Source organism: Perognathus longimembris, chromosome 3 (genome assembly GCF_023159225.1).
Source record: "Perognathus longimembris pacificus isolate PPM17 chromosome 3, ASM2315922v1, whole genome shotgun sequence".
Classification (NCBI taxonomy): Eukaryota; Metazoa; Chordata; class Mammalia; order Rodentia; family Heteromyidae; genus Perognathus; species Perognathus longimembris.
Genome location: NC_063163.1, coordinates 104,504,901 through 104,521,614, shown reverse-complemented (window position 1 = coordinate 104,521,614; position 16,714 = coordinate 104,504,901). Strand labels below are relative to the sequence as shown.

General features: G+C 42.2%; 1 protein-coding gene across 1 annotated transcript in view; it reads left to right on the top strand.

Annotated features, from left to right (window-relative positions):
* The window catches only part of Barx2 (BARX homeobox 2), a 71,959-nt gene that overhangs the window by 40,871 nt on the left and 14,374 nt on the right, over positions 1-16,714 (top strand). Inside the window, 1 exon segment of the mRNA XM_048343645.1 lies at positions 16,487-16,714. Within this exon segment, the coding sequence (XP_048199602.1) occupies positions 16,487-16,714 (228 nt within the window).

Below are 16,714 nucleotides of genomic sequence, written 5' to 3'. Positions count from 1 at the left end.
TCCCTGAGCTTCTGTAATGTTGTATTTATATACCTGAATTATGTCTTTAAATCAAGCTAGCATAGCATGCAAATGACAGCCGCGGGGAGAGGCAGAGAGTGAATCAGAGTCTGTTTATAGCTCTGTTATGTTAGCTGAAGAAAGACCCTGGCCTTGATTACTGGTATCAAAGGTATGCACAGATACTCCCAGAACAAGGTGTGAGAGATTCCAATACATTCCTACTAATGATTTTCACAGGGGCTAAAGAGTTTAGGCCAAAAATAATTAAAGTGCACAATAGTGCTGTCAACAACACCCCTAAATAATGAGATAGCAATTAATGAATGAATGAGCTCATTGTTCTTTTTGGCTCTAGGCATGAAGCATCTCATGAGAAGTAGTCCCAGGTTGCTTATTTGTACCTTTAGTTAATAAAGTCATCTTTTAATTTTTTCTTATATAACTCTCCATTTTAAAACTTGATCAGAAAGCTTTCATTTTACTTTCAATATCAGTTGGTCCCTTGCTTCCCTCTGTCATTATAAACCTAATGAGCAATTGTGGGCTAGGCACTTCAAAGTTTTCTGGGTTCACTTCCTGTGATAGGTCCCATAATTGGGCTCTTCATAATTGGCTTGATGGTGTTATTGATGATAATGATGAGTTTTAAGTGGCCTTGGATTGCCTAATAAAACAGACACATGTTTTCTGACTTGGTTCCATGGTGTCAGTCTGGCCGTTTGTTCTCTCTGTGATCCATCTCTCCTTTAGCTGAGAAGCATCAGGAAAAACTTTTTTTCTTATTTATTCAGTGAAGTCTGCAGGATGTAATGGGACATGCTGCTACTGAACCATTGCAGGTGGAAAGCTTGCTTTTTTACACCTCTCCGGGGATTTGGCATCAACGATAATGACGAGTCTACTAGACTTATGGAAGTGTGTCTCTTAAGTGCATTTCTCTGCCCCTTCAGATCTCTCCTTTCTCCCCAAGGAAAAAACAGTGTACTTGTTACCATCTACCCGATCATACAGATCATACATACATATATATATACACACATATATATAACATACATACATATACATACATATATACACATACATAAATATATACATACATATCATTTAACACACATGTATGTGTAATCAAGATATAAGCCAAGCACCAGTGACTCATGACTCTAATCCTAGCTGCTCAGGAGGCTGAGATGTGTGGATCATGGTTCAAAGACCCCCCCCCCGCCCCAGAGGTAAGATCATGAGACTCTTTTTTAAAAATTAATTTATTTATTTATTGTCAAAGTGAGGTACAGAGGGGTTACAGTTTCATATGTAAGGCAGGGAGTACTTTTCTTATCAAACTTGTTACCCCCTCCCTCCTTTTTCTCCCACCTTTGCCTTACCCCCCACTCCGAGTTGTATAGTTGGTTTACAGTCTATTGTCTTCTAAGTATTGCTATTGCGTTGTTTTGCCTTTTACCCATTGTCTCTCCATTTTGATGTTCCCCTTCCCTTCCATAGTTCCGATAAACATGTATATATAATTCCCAGGGTACCAAAATCAGTTACAGTGACTTCAGGGGTAATTACATTAGCTCAAGAACTATGTACATAGGAACACATAAGATGGTGCTAAGCGAAATTAACTCCAAGTTATGGAAATAAGTGGTTTATCATTGTTGTTGTTATTTTCAATGTATCATGTGAAAGTGTGACTTTTTCTTTTCATCATTAACTGGAATTAACCACCAAAAGGCTGGAAGTATAGCTGTGGCTCATGTGGTAGAGTGCTAGCCTTGAGCACAAAAGCTCAGGGACAGCACCTAGGCTCTGAATTCAAGCCCCAGTACCAGTGTGCATACATCTTCATCCCCCCTACCATTTATCAAGACTTGGTTTACTTAAGTGGAAGGATTCCATTCATTTTGTCTTTTAAGGCGCTGAAGAGTGAACCTAGGGCCTCATGCTTGCTGGGTAAGCATCCTACCATTCAGATACATTCTTAGCCCTTCATTCTTTTTGGTGGATGAATAGTTTTTAATTGTATGTAATTACCAAGTTTTCTTTAGTCTGTCTCTTGATAGACGCTTAGGTTGGATCCATTTCTTGGTTATTGGAAATAGAGCTGAAATAAACATGATGGTAAAAATGTCTCTTTGGCAGGATTGTTTGGTTTCTTTTGAGTATATGTGGAATATAAAAGTTGATGTGAGGGGTTGGGAATATGGCCTCGTGGCAAGAGTGCTTGCCTCGTATACATGGAGTCCTGGGTTCGATTCCCCAGCACCACATATATAGAAAACAGCCAGAAGTGGCACTGTGGTTCAAGTGGCAGAGTGCTAGCCTTGAGCAAGAAGAAGAAGAAGAAGAAGAAAAAGAAGAAGAAGAAGTAGTAGTAGTCAGGGACAGTGCTCAGACCCTGAGTCCAAGGCCCAGGACTGGCCAAAAAAAAAAAAGTTGATGGGATTAGAGCTGGGCATTGGTGGCTTATATCTATAATCCTAGCTACTTAGGAGATAGAGAGTTGAAGACCAAGATTTGAAGCCAGCCTGGGCAAGAAAATCCTTGAGACTCTTGTCTCTATTAAGCACCAAATAGCTGAAAGTGGAGCTGTGACTCAAGTGGTAGAGTACTGAAGGATAGTACCAAGACCCTGAGTTCAAGTCCCAGGACTGGCGCACACACACACACACACACACACAAAGTTGATAGGATCAAAGTTGAGAATTGAATGGTGCTAACCAAGGCTAGGAAGATAGTAGAGATGGAGGAGCTAGACCAGGAGGTACTTAGTTGTAGTGATTTACAAATAAGGGGTTTTGATTTGCAAGTGTACCAAATATGACTACAGATTATGTTATAGTGTACATAATGTTTCCAAAAGCTAGAAGAAAAGATTTGAAGTATTTTCATGATAAAAAAACTGTAAATGTTTGAAGTAATAGGTTCACCTTGATTTTGAGTATCAAAACAAAAACAGTATCCATAGTCACGTATAATTTAAGTGTTTTATGTATTGACTAAAAATACATTGAATTTGAAGAAAACTTGGTTTAATAAACATTGCTCTCCTTCTCCCCCCTCCTTTGTACCCCTTCCTTCTCACATGGTAAGTCAAATCTTACCTGAATCCATAAAGAACCTACGATGTTTTTGAAGTAATTCAGTTTTTTAATTAGCCCCACAAATAATTCGACTCCCTGTGGCTTCTTATTAATGGGTCTGATGCATGTGAGATTTTACTTCCTTTCTTAGGATCCTTGGAATCTGTAGTCAGAAGATCATCCAGGTTTAGAGAGATTTCTGTTTTAAAGTGATTTTTATTGTTAGTATGAAGGTGATGTACAGAGGGGATATAGTTATATAAATCAGGTAAAGAGTACATTTCTTTTTGGACAATGTCAGCCCTTCCCTCGCTCTCTCCCAGTTTCTCCCTCCTGTCTCCACCCACAAGGTGTATAGTTCATTTTCAGTGTAGTGTCTACTGAGTACCACTGCTGCATACATTTACTCTTTGTCCCTCCACTTATGAGCCTCCCCTTACACTGCCTACAAATAAACAAATGAGGCAAAAAGAAAACAGAAACAGCAACAAAATAAAAACCTCTTGTTTCCATTTCCTGGAGTTTATTATGATAAATCTTATTTTTTTATGATAAGATGCACTTAGGTATTGCATCTTTATGCTCCTCTCCTAAGAGCACCCTCCTTTGGTCTCACTGTATGTGGAGGCCTTAGAGTCTTGTATAATTTATCACACCCTGGTATATTTTAGATCTAGCTTTGGCATATGAAAGAAAACATGTGTTTGTCTCTCTGAGCTTGTCTTACCTCACTTAATATGATATGTCCTAAGTGAGATGAGATTTCTTTAGTGATCTGTTTCTCCTGCTATCACTTTACAAGAAGGATTTGGTTGGATAGGTACTGGAAATGCCAAGTCTACCCATCTGGTAGGTCTGTCTGCAGGTAGGTTCCTTTTGGGGTTGGTACATAGGCTACATCTGAATGGGCTTTCCAGTCTTCTCATTTTTGACTGCTGAGATCTGCCATTTCATCTTGGCAGTCATGCTCAGAGAGATGGGTCCTACATCCTTTACCCATGGGGGATACTCCGGGGTTGTTGTGGAGAGAGTAGGGTGTGGTGAGGGGGTGGAGGTGTGTAGGTTTGATTAGGAAAGACTAGCAGATATTCAGGTGTGGAGAAGTGGGAGGAGAAGGGCTGCGGTATAGAGAAGTGTGGCAACGTGGGCTCTTCCTACAGAAACTTTCTCCTGGCTCATTGTTTCCGATGGGCTATCTTTGGTTAGGACACCCAGGGAATTGTGAAATTATGGATTATCTAGCTCCTCACAACTTGAGACTATTAGGAAACTAGAGTCTACCAAAAATACTTGGAGTTGATAGTGGAAAAGCTGCTCATCACCCCTTTTCTCCACCCCCAAATTCTGAGCTGCCATAATGCCAACCAGTAAGTGGATGGGCTAAGTTGACAGCACTAGTTTCCATTTAATTACTACCTTAGAAAAGTGACAACTGGAACCTGACCCTAATAACTTCATCACAGCCTAAAAATGTAAAAGACCAACTGGTTCCTCCTCTCCTCTAAGATGCATGGTTTCTATGGAGATGTTGGCATAGAATGATTCAACTGCAACTTGAGGCTATTTTTTGGAGACTTTTGGAATGTTTTGGGGGTATATCTAGCCAATATCTTTATTTTTACTTCAAAGGACATTACAACACTCACATATGCATTCTGCCAGTTGTAGGCTAAAAAATACGGACAATGGGATGGAAGTACAGCTTTGCCCTGACTCTCTCACTTCCTTTCTGCCATCCTCCTTCCCTTCCCACCCCTCTTTCCTTCCTCCTTATTTCACAGGGTCCCATGCTGTAGTCCAGGCTAGCCTTGACCTCCAGAACCTCCTACCTTAGCCTCCCATATGTTGTGATCACAAATGTGTGCTAGCACATGTAGCTAAAATAAATACATGCTTTGGAATCATCTTGGTAAAAATCTCCCCTGCAGTTTATTTACTGCATCTTGTTTTTTAGTCTATAATTGTCTGTTTATTGCACTTGCTTTTCTACATTACTTAGTAGAAATGCAGTTTATTGACAGCTAGGACAGTAAAGTTGTCTAATGAAGGAGAACCCAAAGTAATGTCGGTACAGACATCTGGGAATAATGGTCACAAGTGATATGAAAATGCCTGTTTCTCCATGGGAAAATGGCTCATGGAAAATGAGAAAAGGCCTGGGCTTTTGGATACAAATCTGAGCCCATATGTATATCTTGGCTCAGTTCTTTGGTCTTCGTCATGGAGTCTTTATTTTTGAGTTAGTGATTTCAGAATGTCATGTTATTTCAACATAAGCCATTCCCGGGGTAACAGAATGTTTTACTCTCTTCTTACCTGGATGGAAATTGAAGTGCCATCTTTCTCCTGGTTAGAGAAGAACCTCCCAAAATAGGGTCTCCCTTGTCTTTTAGAACTTTGTGAACGTCAGTGATTTTTCTATGTGTGAGAATATGCACAACTATTTTTTTTTTCTGGTAGGAAGACTTCGTGCTCACTTGGCTTTTTTGCTCTACCACTTGAGCCACACCTCCATCCTGGCTTTTAGTTGGTAATTAGAAACAGGATGTCTGAGACTTTTCTACTTGAAATGGCTTTAAATTGCTGTCCTTTGGATCTTAGATGCCTCCTGAGTAGCTAGGATTTTCAGGCATGATGCACCAATATCTGGCTATTTTTCCTCTTTGTGTATTTTCTTAGTTTTCTATACTGAATTATATTACTTCCTATTGAGAAAATAATTGTGATCTAAGAAGCAATGAAAGGGCATCATTTGCCTGTCTCTTTCTTGGGGGAATTTGGTGCCAAGTCACAGAAACTATGGAGGCTTGAGTTAAGTTGTAGGTATTCTTAAGCAATCTAAGCCAGCACTAGCTCATTAGCGTAGCATAGAAGATGGAGGAGGTTTTTGTTTTGTTTTTAACAATGTCTTAATGTATACCTACAGCCTGGTACACTAAAGTACCAGAAAGGAGAGTCCTTGGCAAATTGTGTTCCAGAATTTTGTAAGATGGCATAATATAATTAAAAGAGGATGACCACAAACCAACTACACTTATCTTCAGATTCCAGATACACACCCTAGTCATTGAGCAGGTTTGTGAGGACGAGCTGAGTTGTATGGTAATGCTGAGCAAGCTTCCTTCCCCTCCCCTCCCCATCCCTTCTCTCCTCTTCTCCCCTCTTCTTTCCTCCCTCCCCTCTCCTCCTCTTCCCTTCCCCCCCTTTTATCTTCCCCTTCTCTCCCCACTTCCCTTCTTTTGTTCTGTTTACTGCCTTGAGATTGGGGTGGCACTGGAGAGATGTAAGATTTGTTGCTTGGTTTGTTGAGCTTCTCTTCTTTTGGAAAGCTTGTCCCTTCCTGAGTCCCTTACCATAAAGTGTGCTATGATTATCATCATCATTATTATTTTAGTGAGCAAATTAGTGGGTGCCATTGGGTTGTCATGCAATCAGAGGTTTGCTTTTTCGTGCCTCCTTTTGCGCTAAATATATATTAACCCTATTTAAGAGAAATTTCCAAGGAGGAGTTCATAAATTGTATCAGATGATCACTTGAAGATCTCTGACATACTCAAATAGGTCACATGAAAGAGAGCAAGGAGTGCTGATAGCCCAACAGTACTTGGCAAGCAGTGGCCCTGGCCTCCATTGGCAATGCACATACACTAACAATTTTCTCCTCCTTCCAAGCACCTAGTTCAAACATGGACTTTCTTTATGACTTTGTTTACTGCACTTTGACTCAGCCTTCAAAAGCCAGGTTATGTTTTGTTTTCAACATGTCATCAGCTATCAATCACAGAGCCTCCAAGTCCTAGTTGTGCAAGATGAAATTATGCAGATATAGTCATTTGCTTGCAGTAGTTGATCTAGATTACCTACAGGGATATCAGACTACCAAATAGTTTATCATCCCACTTCCTGTGAACCAAGAAGATTTAGCAGAACTGGAGGAGTTTCTACGCATGTATTAATATTCTTTGCACGCTTGTTTAGATCAACTCATGTTTACTCAGTTGACATGTTATGCAAAGTATGAGAAAAACAGCTGAGATAGAAGTCTAAGACAAAGGATTAGGTGTAGTGGTATACACCTATACAGCTCAGTTTGAGGCTAGCCTGGGAAGTAAGCACAAGATCCTTATTGAAAAACAAAAACAAAAGGCCTGGAATGTGAGATCTCAAGTTTAATGCCAGTACTAAAAGAAGAAGAGAAGGAGGAAGAAGAGGAGGTAGGCAAACACTTCACATTGAACTAAGGAGTTAAGTATTTCAGTGCCCTAGCATTCAAAATGGTTGTCTTGTGCTCACTTAGGCAGCACATATACAAAATGGTTGTCTTTTGGTACCCAAAAGGAACAATAAAAGCATCTTATTTCCCTCATTTACACATGAGGAAAGTGGAGAGAACAAGCCTATTAGAATTGCTGCAGGTAGAATTGGATTTTAATAAACAGAATCTCACTCAGTGAAGGCTAAGTGTGAGGCCAACTGTTTTGGTCCAGGTTGTCTACTGGGTACTAGCATTTGCACAACTGATGTTCCCCGTTATAAAACCTTACAGCTGTTTCTTTAATATGGTAAATGCTTTGAAGAGTATGATTCAGATGTGAGGAAATATTGATATCAATCAGATTATGTTTTTTCATGGCTGGAAATACACCAGCTGTCACTCGGTCTTAATGGCTTGAGGAAAAGAGAAAGGAAAGGAAGTCTTTCATGAGCTATCATGCTTGTCTTCCCAGGTGGTGATTCCTAAACCATGAATATAGGTATGCAAGTGTCAGAGAAAAGTATTAAATATATAAAAAATGTGTTTGAGTGTTTACAAATGAATTAACTGAAAAATAATAGACTATGGAGAACTCAAATAGTATAATGCTTTATAAAGACTAAGTCAAAGCCCTACAAAATAAGTACCAGGAATTAGGTACTTGAAAGAAGACATGGTAGGATCAAGGGAGGAGTAGAAAAATGAAGGGGAGAAAAGGGAAGAATGCAGGCAAGAATTTGTTGTATATACCACAGAATTGAGAAAAATAAGGGAAGGATGGGTGAAAGGGGGTGAAGATGTTGAAGGGATGGCACAGATCAAGACGTATTGTGTACATAAAGTTCTTTGTTAAATAACAAAAACAATCCAGTATATAACCTAAAAATTAAGAGAAGTGAGGGAAGGGATAAGTGGAAACGGATGGGTAAAATTGCTGAAAGAGGTAACATTGATCAAGATGTGATGTTTCCCTAAAGGGCTTTGTTGAATGCCAACTCCTTTGTACAACTACCTAAAGATAATGAGAATATTCAGAAGATTTGCTCATAACCTCTTTGAAAGTTTTCCATTTTTGAAGTTTGTTTGGGCTGTTCTCACTGAATCTGCAGGCTTTGCCTTGCAATCCTGCTTGGACGAGACTATAACATCTGTCTCTTCTATTGGGCTGCTTTCCTTGTCCAGCCACGTTGATGAAGGTGTACTCCCAGCACCTCTCCTCTGAGGTTGATAAGTCTTTCTTCTTGGGAGTCTCCTCCTCTTGTAGTCCCTCAATGTGCGTGGGTAACAAAACCCTCTCAGACCCTTTGGGAGCACTACTTTGTGTCAGTCCCTAGAACTTAGATATCCAATGGGTCCAAACGCTACGAAGCCAGACTCTGATTTGAGTCTTGTGCTGAAGAAGTTTGTGATTTGATGAGACGCAGATGGGTAAAACAAATGAACTGGCAATTCAAGGTTTGCATTAAGAAAGGGTGAATAAGGACACAAGCAAAAAATGTGGGTACATCAAGGTAGGAGTAATTAATTCTGTCTTTGTAATAAACAACAGCTGCCGTGGGCAGCTTTCCATGAGCGAGGGCCTGGGAGGTGTGCAAGAAAACAGGTGTGCATAGACAGTAGAATGGCTGGGTGGGGACAGAGGAGAAAAGACCAGAGCATTTCCAGTATGTTCTTGGCCAGCTGAGAAGCCGAGAGCTGGCAGAAGCTCGTAGAGGATGATGACCAGCAGATAGCATAGGAAGGCCTAGAAATCAGTTGGCCTGGCCAGCTTCATGATTCATAGCTCCTAGTGTAGCTCCGTGTCTTTGTGGGCATCTCCAAATCTGATGACATGGCAGATCGAGTGTGATGAGACTAAGCTTGTCTCTACAAAATAACAAACCCCAAAAGGTGATGCAATCAGCCTGCCAGGGTTGCTGAAAACCCTGTGCTTACTTCTCAAACCTTCATTTTTCCACAGTTCCTCAAGGGTCATTCCCGGCTTTATCTCTGTGCCCTTTGTTTTTGAACCTTGGTGAATCATCTTAGCTTACTTTTTGTTTCCTGTAAGTAGGTAGTTATGTCAGAGTCCACATCATGAAGCTATCCTATGGATTTTGGAATAAAACTTATTGCATTCTTTTTTATAGGGGAGGTGCCATTAGTAAGGGTAGAACTCAGGGCCTGGGCACTACTGTTCTTTAACTATTGCTCAAAGCTGGCGTTCTACCACTTGAGCCACAATTCCACTTCTGGCCTTTTAATGATTAATTGGAGCAAAGAGTCTCATGGACTTTTTTACCCAAGCTGGCTTTGAACCTAGATCCTCAGATCTTAGCCTCCTGGGTAGCTAGGATAACAGGTGTGAGCCATAGGTGCCTGGCACTATTCTACATTTAAAATTTATTTACATGTAATTCATCAAATTCTGATGCTCCCTCTTAATGAGGCAGTTCGTGGCTAACACATTTTGTTAGCCTTTGAGATGGCCTCTCCACATGCTCTCTCAACATGCTCCACTTATTTTTGATTCACAAAAAGTCATAAGTGTGTGCCTATTTCATTCAGTCTTTCTGGTGGGAAACTTGAGTGTATTACAAAGTTAAAAGCCATTCAGAGCTTCTTTATCTTTAGTCTTCCTCTCTTCCTTTCCTCTCCCCCTTCACTCTTCCCTTCCCTTTTTCCTTCTTTTCCCCATTCCTGGTCCCACTCCTCCCCTCCCTCCTGTGGTCCCTATTTTCCCATGCATACAGTTGGTCACTGTTTAGGTTCAACCACCCCTCAGCTCACTCCCAGCATAAAATAGGACAAAGTAATTTTAACCACCCCATAGGTGTTTTCCTGGCAGTTTTTAGAAACTGACTTGGTTTAATCTGGTGTTCTCCTTACAAATCTATTCTATGCCTGTTACTAAGTTTTACAAGGGCTGTGCCTTGGGACTTTGAGCTGTTCTGTGAGCCCTTTGTGGTTGGTGCTGGGGATGGAACCAAAGGCTTTGTGCATGCCAGGCAGGCGCTGTACCGGAGCTACATCTCCAGCTTTGGTTCTGCCAAACTGAAGCAACTGATTGTTGTGCCTCAGCAGTCATCGGAGGATGTGTGGCTAGCATAGCCTTTGCTTTAGCTCCTTTTTTGCTGCTCAGATTGCTGTCTGTCTCAGCACAAGGCTATAAGGCCTAATGGGAAGAGGGGAAGAGGGTGATGGCGCTGTTGCTTTGTATCTGAACAGCTCACAAAGGACAGGGAGCTACGTGGATGATTCAGGAGCAGCTCTACTGGAGATCTGGTACCAATTTGACTTAAAGGGTCAGAGGTAGAGACTCTTTTCTCTCTGGTACCCAAATCTACCATCCAGTTGGTAGGATGGGAGTCTACATGAATTATTTGGTATGAATGATTAATTTTTCCCCCAGGGATCTCAGCTATTGCTATGCAGTCTTTTTCCTGCATCTTTCAGGCTGCCATCGATGCGCCTGTATCTGAGTCTGTGCATGTTGCATGGCCCTCTGAAGCTCTCACGTAGGCCACGCATTTCTGAAGCATAAATGCATCAGGCAGGCAGCTCAGAGGTTCTCATCCGCTCAGACCTTTGGCCTGTGTTTGTGTCCATTTGAGGTTTGGAGATGTGGAACAGAAGCTATGGGGAAAGCAGGGAGTTGCTATGTTGTTTGAGGATTTTGCTGGAGGAAGGCTGGAGGGCTGGAGGAAGAAAAGTTTACGCCGTGAAGCAGGGCTTGAGATGTGCTGGGCGCTGGGGCCCACAGCCCTGGGAGAGGCTGTGTCTGGATCACGTACGTCCACATGCTTCAGCTTCCACACATTCACGACCTGGAAATATGTCACCTTCAGTATCCGCAGGGATTAGTTCCAGAATCCCCTCCTCATGTACATACCGATGTTCAAGGAGGCTCAAGTTGCTCACATGAAGTGATTCAGTATTTACACAGAACCCAAAGAGATCCTGTGAATACTTTTAATCACCTCTAGATGACTTACAATACCGAGCACGGGGAAAATTCCATGTAAATAGTTGTCATACTTCATTATTGAGATAATAATGGCAAACAGTACACATGGATACGGCAAACTCATTTTTAAAATGGAATTTGGAATGAGCCTACATTTATATTATGGGGGGGAGTTTCGTTAACAGTGTTGCCATTCCCACACAGCACATTTGGAAGAAATTCACCCCTCCATCATATGTTTTCTAAAAATGTTTTCAATTCCAGCTGAGTGCCAGTAGCTCATGCCTGTTATCCTAGCTGCTTGAGAGGCTAAGACTGAAAGGTCTTACTTTGAGGCTAATCCTGGTAGGGAAGCTCATGAGACCTCTTTTTGAGGGAGAGCTGGGGTGTGGTGGTGCACACCTACTGTCTTACCTGCATGAGAAGCCTAATATATTTGGATGGAGATCCAGGTGCACACCCCGGCAGAAGTCAATACCATATTTAAAAAATAACAAGTCATAAGAAACCTAGAGGAATGGCTTAGCTAAGAGGTATGGTTTAGCATTGAGGTTACCTACCTAGCAAGTATAAGGCTCCAAGTTCAAAACCTCAGCACTGCCAGTTCCTTCCTTCCTTCCTTCCTTCCTTCCTTCCTTCCTTCCTTCCTTCCTTCCTTCCTTCCTTCCTTCCTTCCTTCCTTCCTTCCTTCCTTTCTTTCTTTCTTTCTTTCTTTCTTTCTTTCTTTCTTTCTTTCTGTCTTTCTGTCTTTCTTTCTTTTCTTCTTCTTCAATCAGAGGTTGGTTAAATTCATGGATGCAGCCAGGAGTCAGTATCTCATGCCTGTAATCCTAGCTGCTTAGGAAGCTGAGGGCTGACGATTGAGATTCAAAACCAACTTGGCAAGACAAATCTCTGAGACTCTTATCTTCAATTAACCACGAAAAACCTGGAAGTGAGATGTGACTCAGGTGGTAGAGCACTGGCATTGAGTGAAAAGTCAAGTAAGAGTGTGAGGCCTGAGTTCAGGCCCCTGTACTGGTACACACACACACACACACACACACACACACACACACACACACACCCTCTATGGATGCAGAGCCTAGGCGCTGTTCAGCCTACTGAATGTTCCACATCTCCCAAACTCCCTTTGTGAGCCTCAGCACCCTCTAATATAATCAGGTTTGAAATCTCAAAGGATTCTCAAAAAGGCCAAACACTGGGCAAGGAAGTATTTCTAGGTACATCATACATGAACATGAAGTTATAATACTCATCCGATAACCAAACATTGAGTAAGGTTGAAGAAAAACACTTCTTAGAAAATGCCTTCAGTGTGGTCATGTTGACATGCCTTTTGTCAACTAGAAATGTGTTTGTTTAAGCAATGTCTCTGGCTTATGACAGTCATCACTCCCTCTCAGTAGCAAAAAACGTGTTTGAGTTTCACAGGGAGATGTAAATGGTCCAGAGTAACAGGCAGCTCTCTGCACGACACGTTTGCACATGGTGTGGATTCTCAGGAATTAGACATTAACACGTAATTTTGCCCTAGTCTTCAGAATTAAATTTGAATGCTAGGTGGAACTCGAAATATGGCTGGACTATCTCAGAACACCTTGGAGGGAATCATGAAATCTTAACAGGTAACTGCTCTGTGAAATTAAAAGCTCAGGGTCAAAGCTATTTGGTGGAAAGTCAGGTCATATATTAAAACCCGAAAAGACAGCAAACAGCTGGCTGAAGTATATTTCATCTCACGTTTCTGTCCCCTGGGTTTCTGTCTCCCCCAGGAGATTCAGTGCTTTGCCACTGAATCTCAGCCACAGACCTATTGCAGCCAGGCTCTTCCTTCCAGACCTAGAAAGACATTGAATGCCAAGGAGCCAAGACAGTGTTTTGCTGTAGTTGGGTTTCTTTACAAGAGTGCTCCTCCCGAGCACCAATCCCAAGAAGCGTTTCTCAGCATCACACAGGGGGTACTGAGCAAGTAGATGAGGGGAGGGTGCTGTTGTCAGGGAGTTTGCATGAGAACATTGGGTGAAGGAATTAATTCTTGAAACTATGGACTTCACTGATTCAGATGTTGTCTTCTATCACTAACATTCATTAGAAGTGATGTTTATTTTTCATTTAAAGGATGTTTTCATGAGGTTTAATCTTTTCCCCTTCCCCCTCCTCTCTCTCTCCTTCCGTCTTTCCTTCCTTCCTTCCTTCCTTCCTTCCTTCCTTCCTTCCTTCCTTCCTTCCTTCCTTCCTTCCTCTCTTCCTTCCTTCCTCCCTCCCTCCTTTCCTTTCTTTTCTTTCTTTCCTTCTTTGTGTCTGTTTTGGAGCTTGAACTCAGGGCCTGGGTTCTGTCCCCGAGCTTTTCAGCTCAAGGCTAGCACTCTATCACTTTGAGCCACAGTGCCACTTCCAGTTTTCTGGTGGTTAATTGGTGGTAAGAATCTCACGAACTTTCCTGCCCTGGCTGCCTTTGAACCTCAATCTTCAGATCTCACCCTCCTGAGTAGCTAGGATTATAGTCGCAAGCCACTGACACCTGGCTTTCTCTTTCTCTCTCTTTTTTCGTCTCTCTTTCTCTCCTTCCTTCCTTTCTTCCTTCCCCTCCCTCCCTCCCTCCCTCCCTCCCTCCCTCCCTCCCTCCCTCCCTCCCTCCCTCCCCTCCCTCCCTCCCTCCCTCCCTCCCTCCCTCCCTCCCTCCCTTCCTTCCTTCCTTCCTTCCTTCCTTCCTTCCTTCCTTCCTTCCTTCCTTGTATTGCAGTTTGAACTGTTGGTACCATGCTTGCTAAACAGGCATTCTACACTTTGAGCCATACTGCCAGCCCCTTTTCACTTTAGTTTTTTTCAGATAGGGTATTACCCTTCAATCTGGGCTGATCTGGGACAGAGATTATCCTACCTATCCTACCTATCCTACTTTTGTGTAGCTGAAATTACAGATGCACATCACCACATGCCCAGCATACTTTATCAAGATGACATCTTGTTAACCCCCCACCGAAGCTGGCCTCAAACTTCAGTCCTCCGTACCTCTGTCTCCTGAGTAACTGGTATTACAGGCACAAACTCCTGCCTGGCCAGGTTGAATATGTATGGAACCAAAATGGTATAAATAATCAGCAGACATTTAAAAAATAATCCTTGATTGGTTCTTCTATTTATCAAATGGTAGAATCATTAAAGGAGTTATTGTTCCCTAAATGAATCAATAAAGTCAGTGTAATATTTATCAAGGCTTGGGGGGGATGCTTTTTTAAGAAAACTGGTGGGGCCAGTAGTCTTGTTTGGGAGGTGGAAAGTGGGAGAGTTATGATTCAAAGCTAGCTCAGAAATGAAAGTCCATGAGAATCTTAGCCCCAATTAACCATCAGAAAACCAGGAGTGGAGCCATGGTAGAGCTCAGAGACAGTGCCCAGACCCTGAGGTCAAGCCCCAGGACCAGCACACACACACAAAAAAGAAAGGCAGCTAAACAAAGCTGGTGGCATGGCTTAAGTGGCAGAGCACCAGCCAAGCAAGTGCAATGTCCTGAATTCCACCCAAACCGGTCTTCCTTTTTTAAAATGACAAGTACAACTCATATGTTTGACAAAATCACACAGAAGAACCAGCTTTGGGATATTCGGGGATCCTTTTTGTCTGTTTATTTGGGTAATTTTGCTACTTCTCTAGATATCAACACACTTTACATATAATATTCCATGCTAGGTAACTTGTTAAAGTGCTAACATGAATCAAATCTGGCCCTAAGTTGTTTTCGTTAATAAAGTTTTATTGGAACACACTCCAAAAAAAGCGATGAAAAGCTGGATTTACAGGTAGTCATTATGGTTAGCTCCTACATTTCTAGATAAAAGAGTAACACGATAAAGAAGGGTAGTCCTTATGAAAAGAAAAGGCAGATTTTCTTCCTCCCATAGTGTTCCCTTGTAATCTGTGCAGGGAGTTCTAAACCATGAAACTAGTAACCACATTTTCTTGCTGTAAAAACACTGTTCCCAGATTATTTTCTTTCTTTTATTCAAATTCTCTTAAAAAAGAATCTGCAGCATAAAACTTTGAGTATTTAGAGTTGGCTGGAGAGTTCATGGAAGTTGTAGCACTTGGTAATTTATTGTTATTTAACAGCTCTGTGGTTTCTGCTCAGCCTTGCTAGGAGTACACTCAAAGAACAAGAAAACTTAGCTCTTTTAATGACTTGGCCTGGCATCCAAAACATGAGTAAGACGAACAATGCCAAGCCAGAGAGGAGAGCTGGTTCACAAGCAGCTCCTGCGGGTTCCTTTGACATAAGTGGGTTTTAGCACAGCACTGTGGTGTTGGTTGGCACTTGCTTGCCTTACCCTATACTTAAGCCTACAAGGCATCCCTGAAACTTCTCTATTTCCAAATAGTGGACTGAGAGATCCTTTTGTGACATCTGTTTATTAAGGACTTTGAGGGGTTCTTTGAACTTAGTTACTTTTAATGTCTGGATGACCAACTGGAGGCCCAGAAGGATAAAATGATGTATGTAGGTCATGAGCAAGACATCTTGCATCCAATTGCTGAGCTCTGATAACTCACTGCTGTAATCCTCACCATTCAGGAGGCTGAGGTCTGAGGATCCCAGTTCAAATAGAGAGGCTTTTTAAAAAATCTCCAATTAATGAACAAAAAGCTGGAAGTGGAGGTGTGACTCAAGTGGTAGAGCACCATCATTGAAAGAGAAAAGACAGCTACTAAGCCTCAAGTTCAAGCATACCCCCAGTACTAGCTCACACACACACACACACACACACACACACACACCACACACACACACACACACACACCCCACACAGGTTGTTCTCAGAGGTTTGATTGCTACCAATCTACTTTGCAATTCAGACATACATGTTTTTAATATCTTCTGAGGACTTCTTTTCACTTGCTTAGCCTTCTTGGGTGATTGGGAATAGATTGGCTTAAAACAAAAGGACTTGTGGGGCACTTTTGTCTTTTTAGCTAAGGGGTACATGGTAATCTCATACCCTAAACGGAGCAATCTCATATAGCCTGTCTGCCCTTGATGGTCTCCAGTTGCCTTTTCTTCATTCCGCCTCCTCCATCTCTCACTCCTGAGTGTGAGGCTCTGTCATCAGACAGGTCTCAGCCAATGTCCTCTTTGGGTCCCCAGCCTCTGTCTATCCACTGCCTCTTGTGATGGCCTACTTCCCTGTTTTTGTATTCCAGGTGCCCCTTCTCTTCGGGCCTATCCTCTTCTCTCGGTGATCACCCGACAGCCCACGGTCATCTCCCACCTGGTCCCCACCACTGCAGGAATTACCCCTGTGCTATCCCGCCACCCAGCCACTGAGGCTGCCTCTGTGGAGGCCTCAGGAGGTGAGGCCTTAGCCAGCAGTGAGTCAGAGACAGAGCAGCCCACACCCCGGCAGAAGAAGCCTCGACGGAGTCGTACCA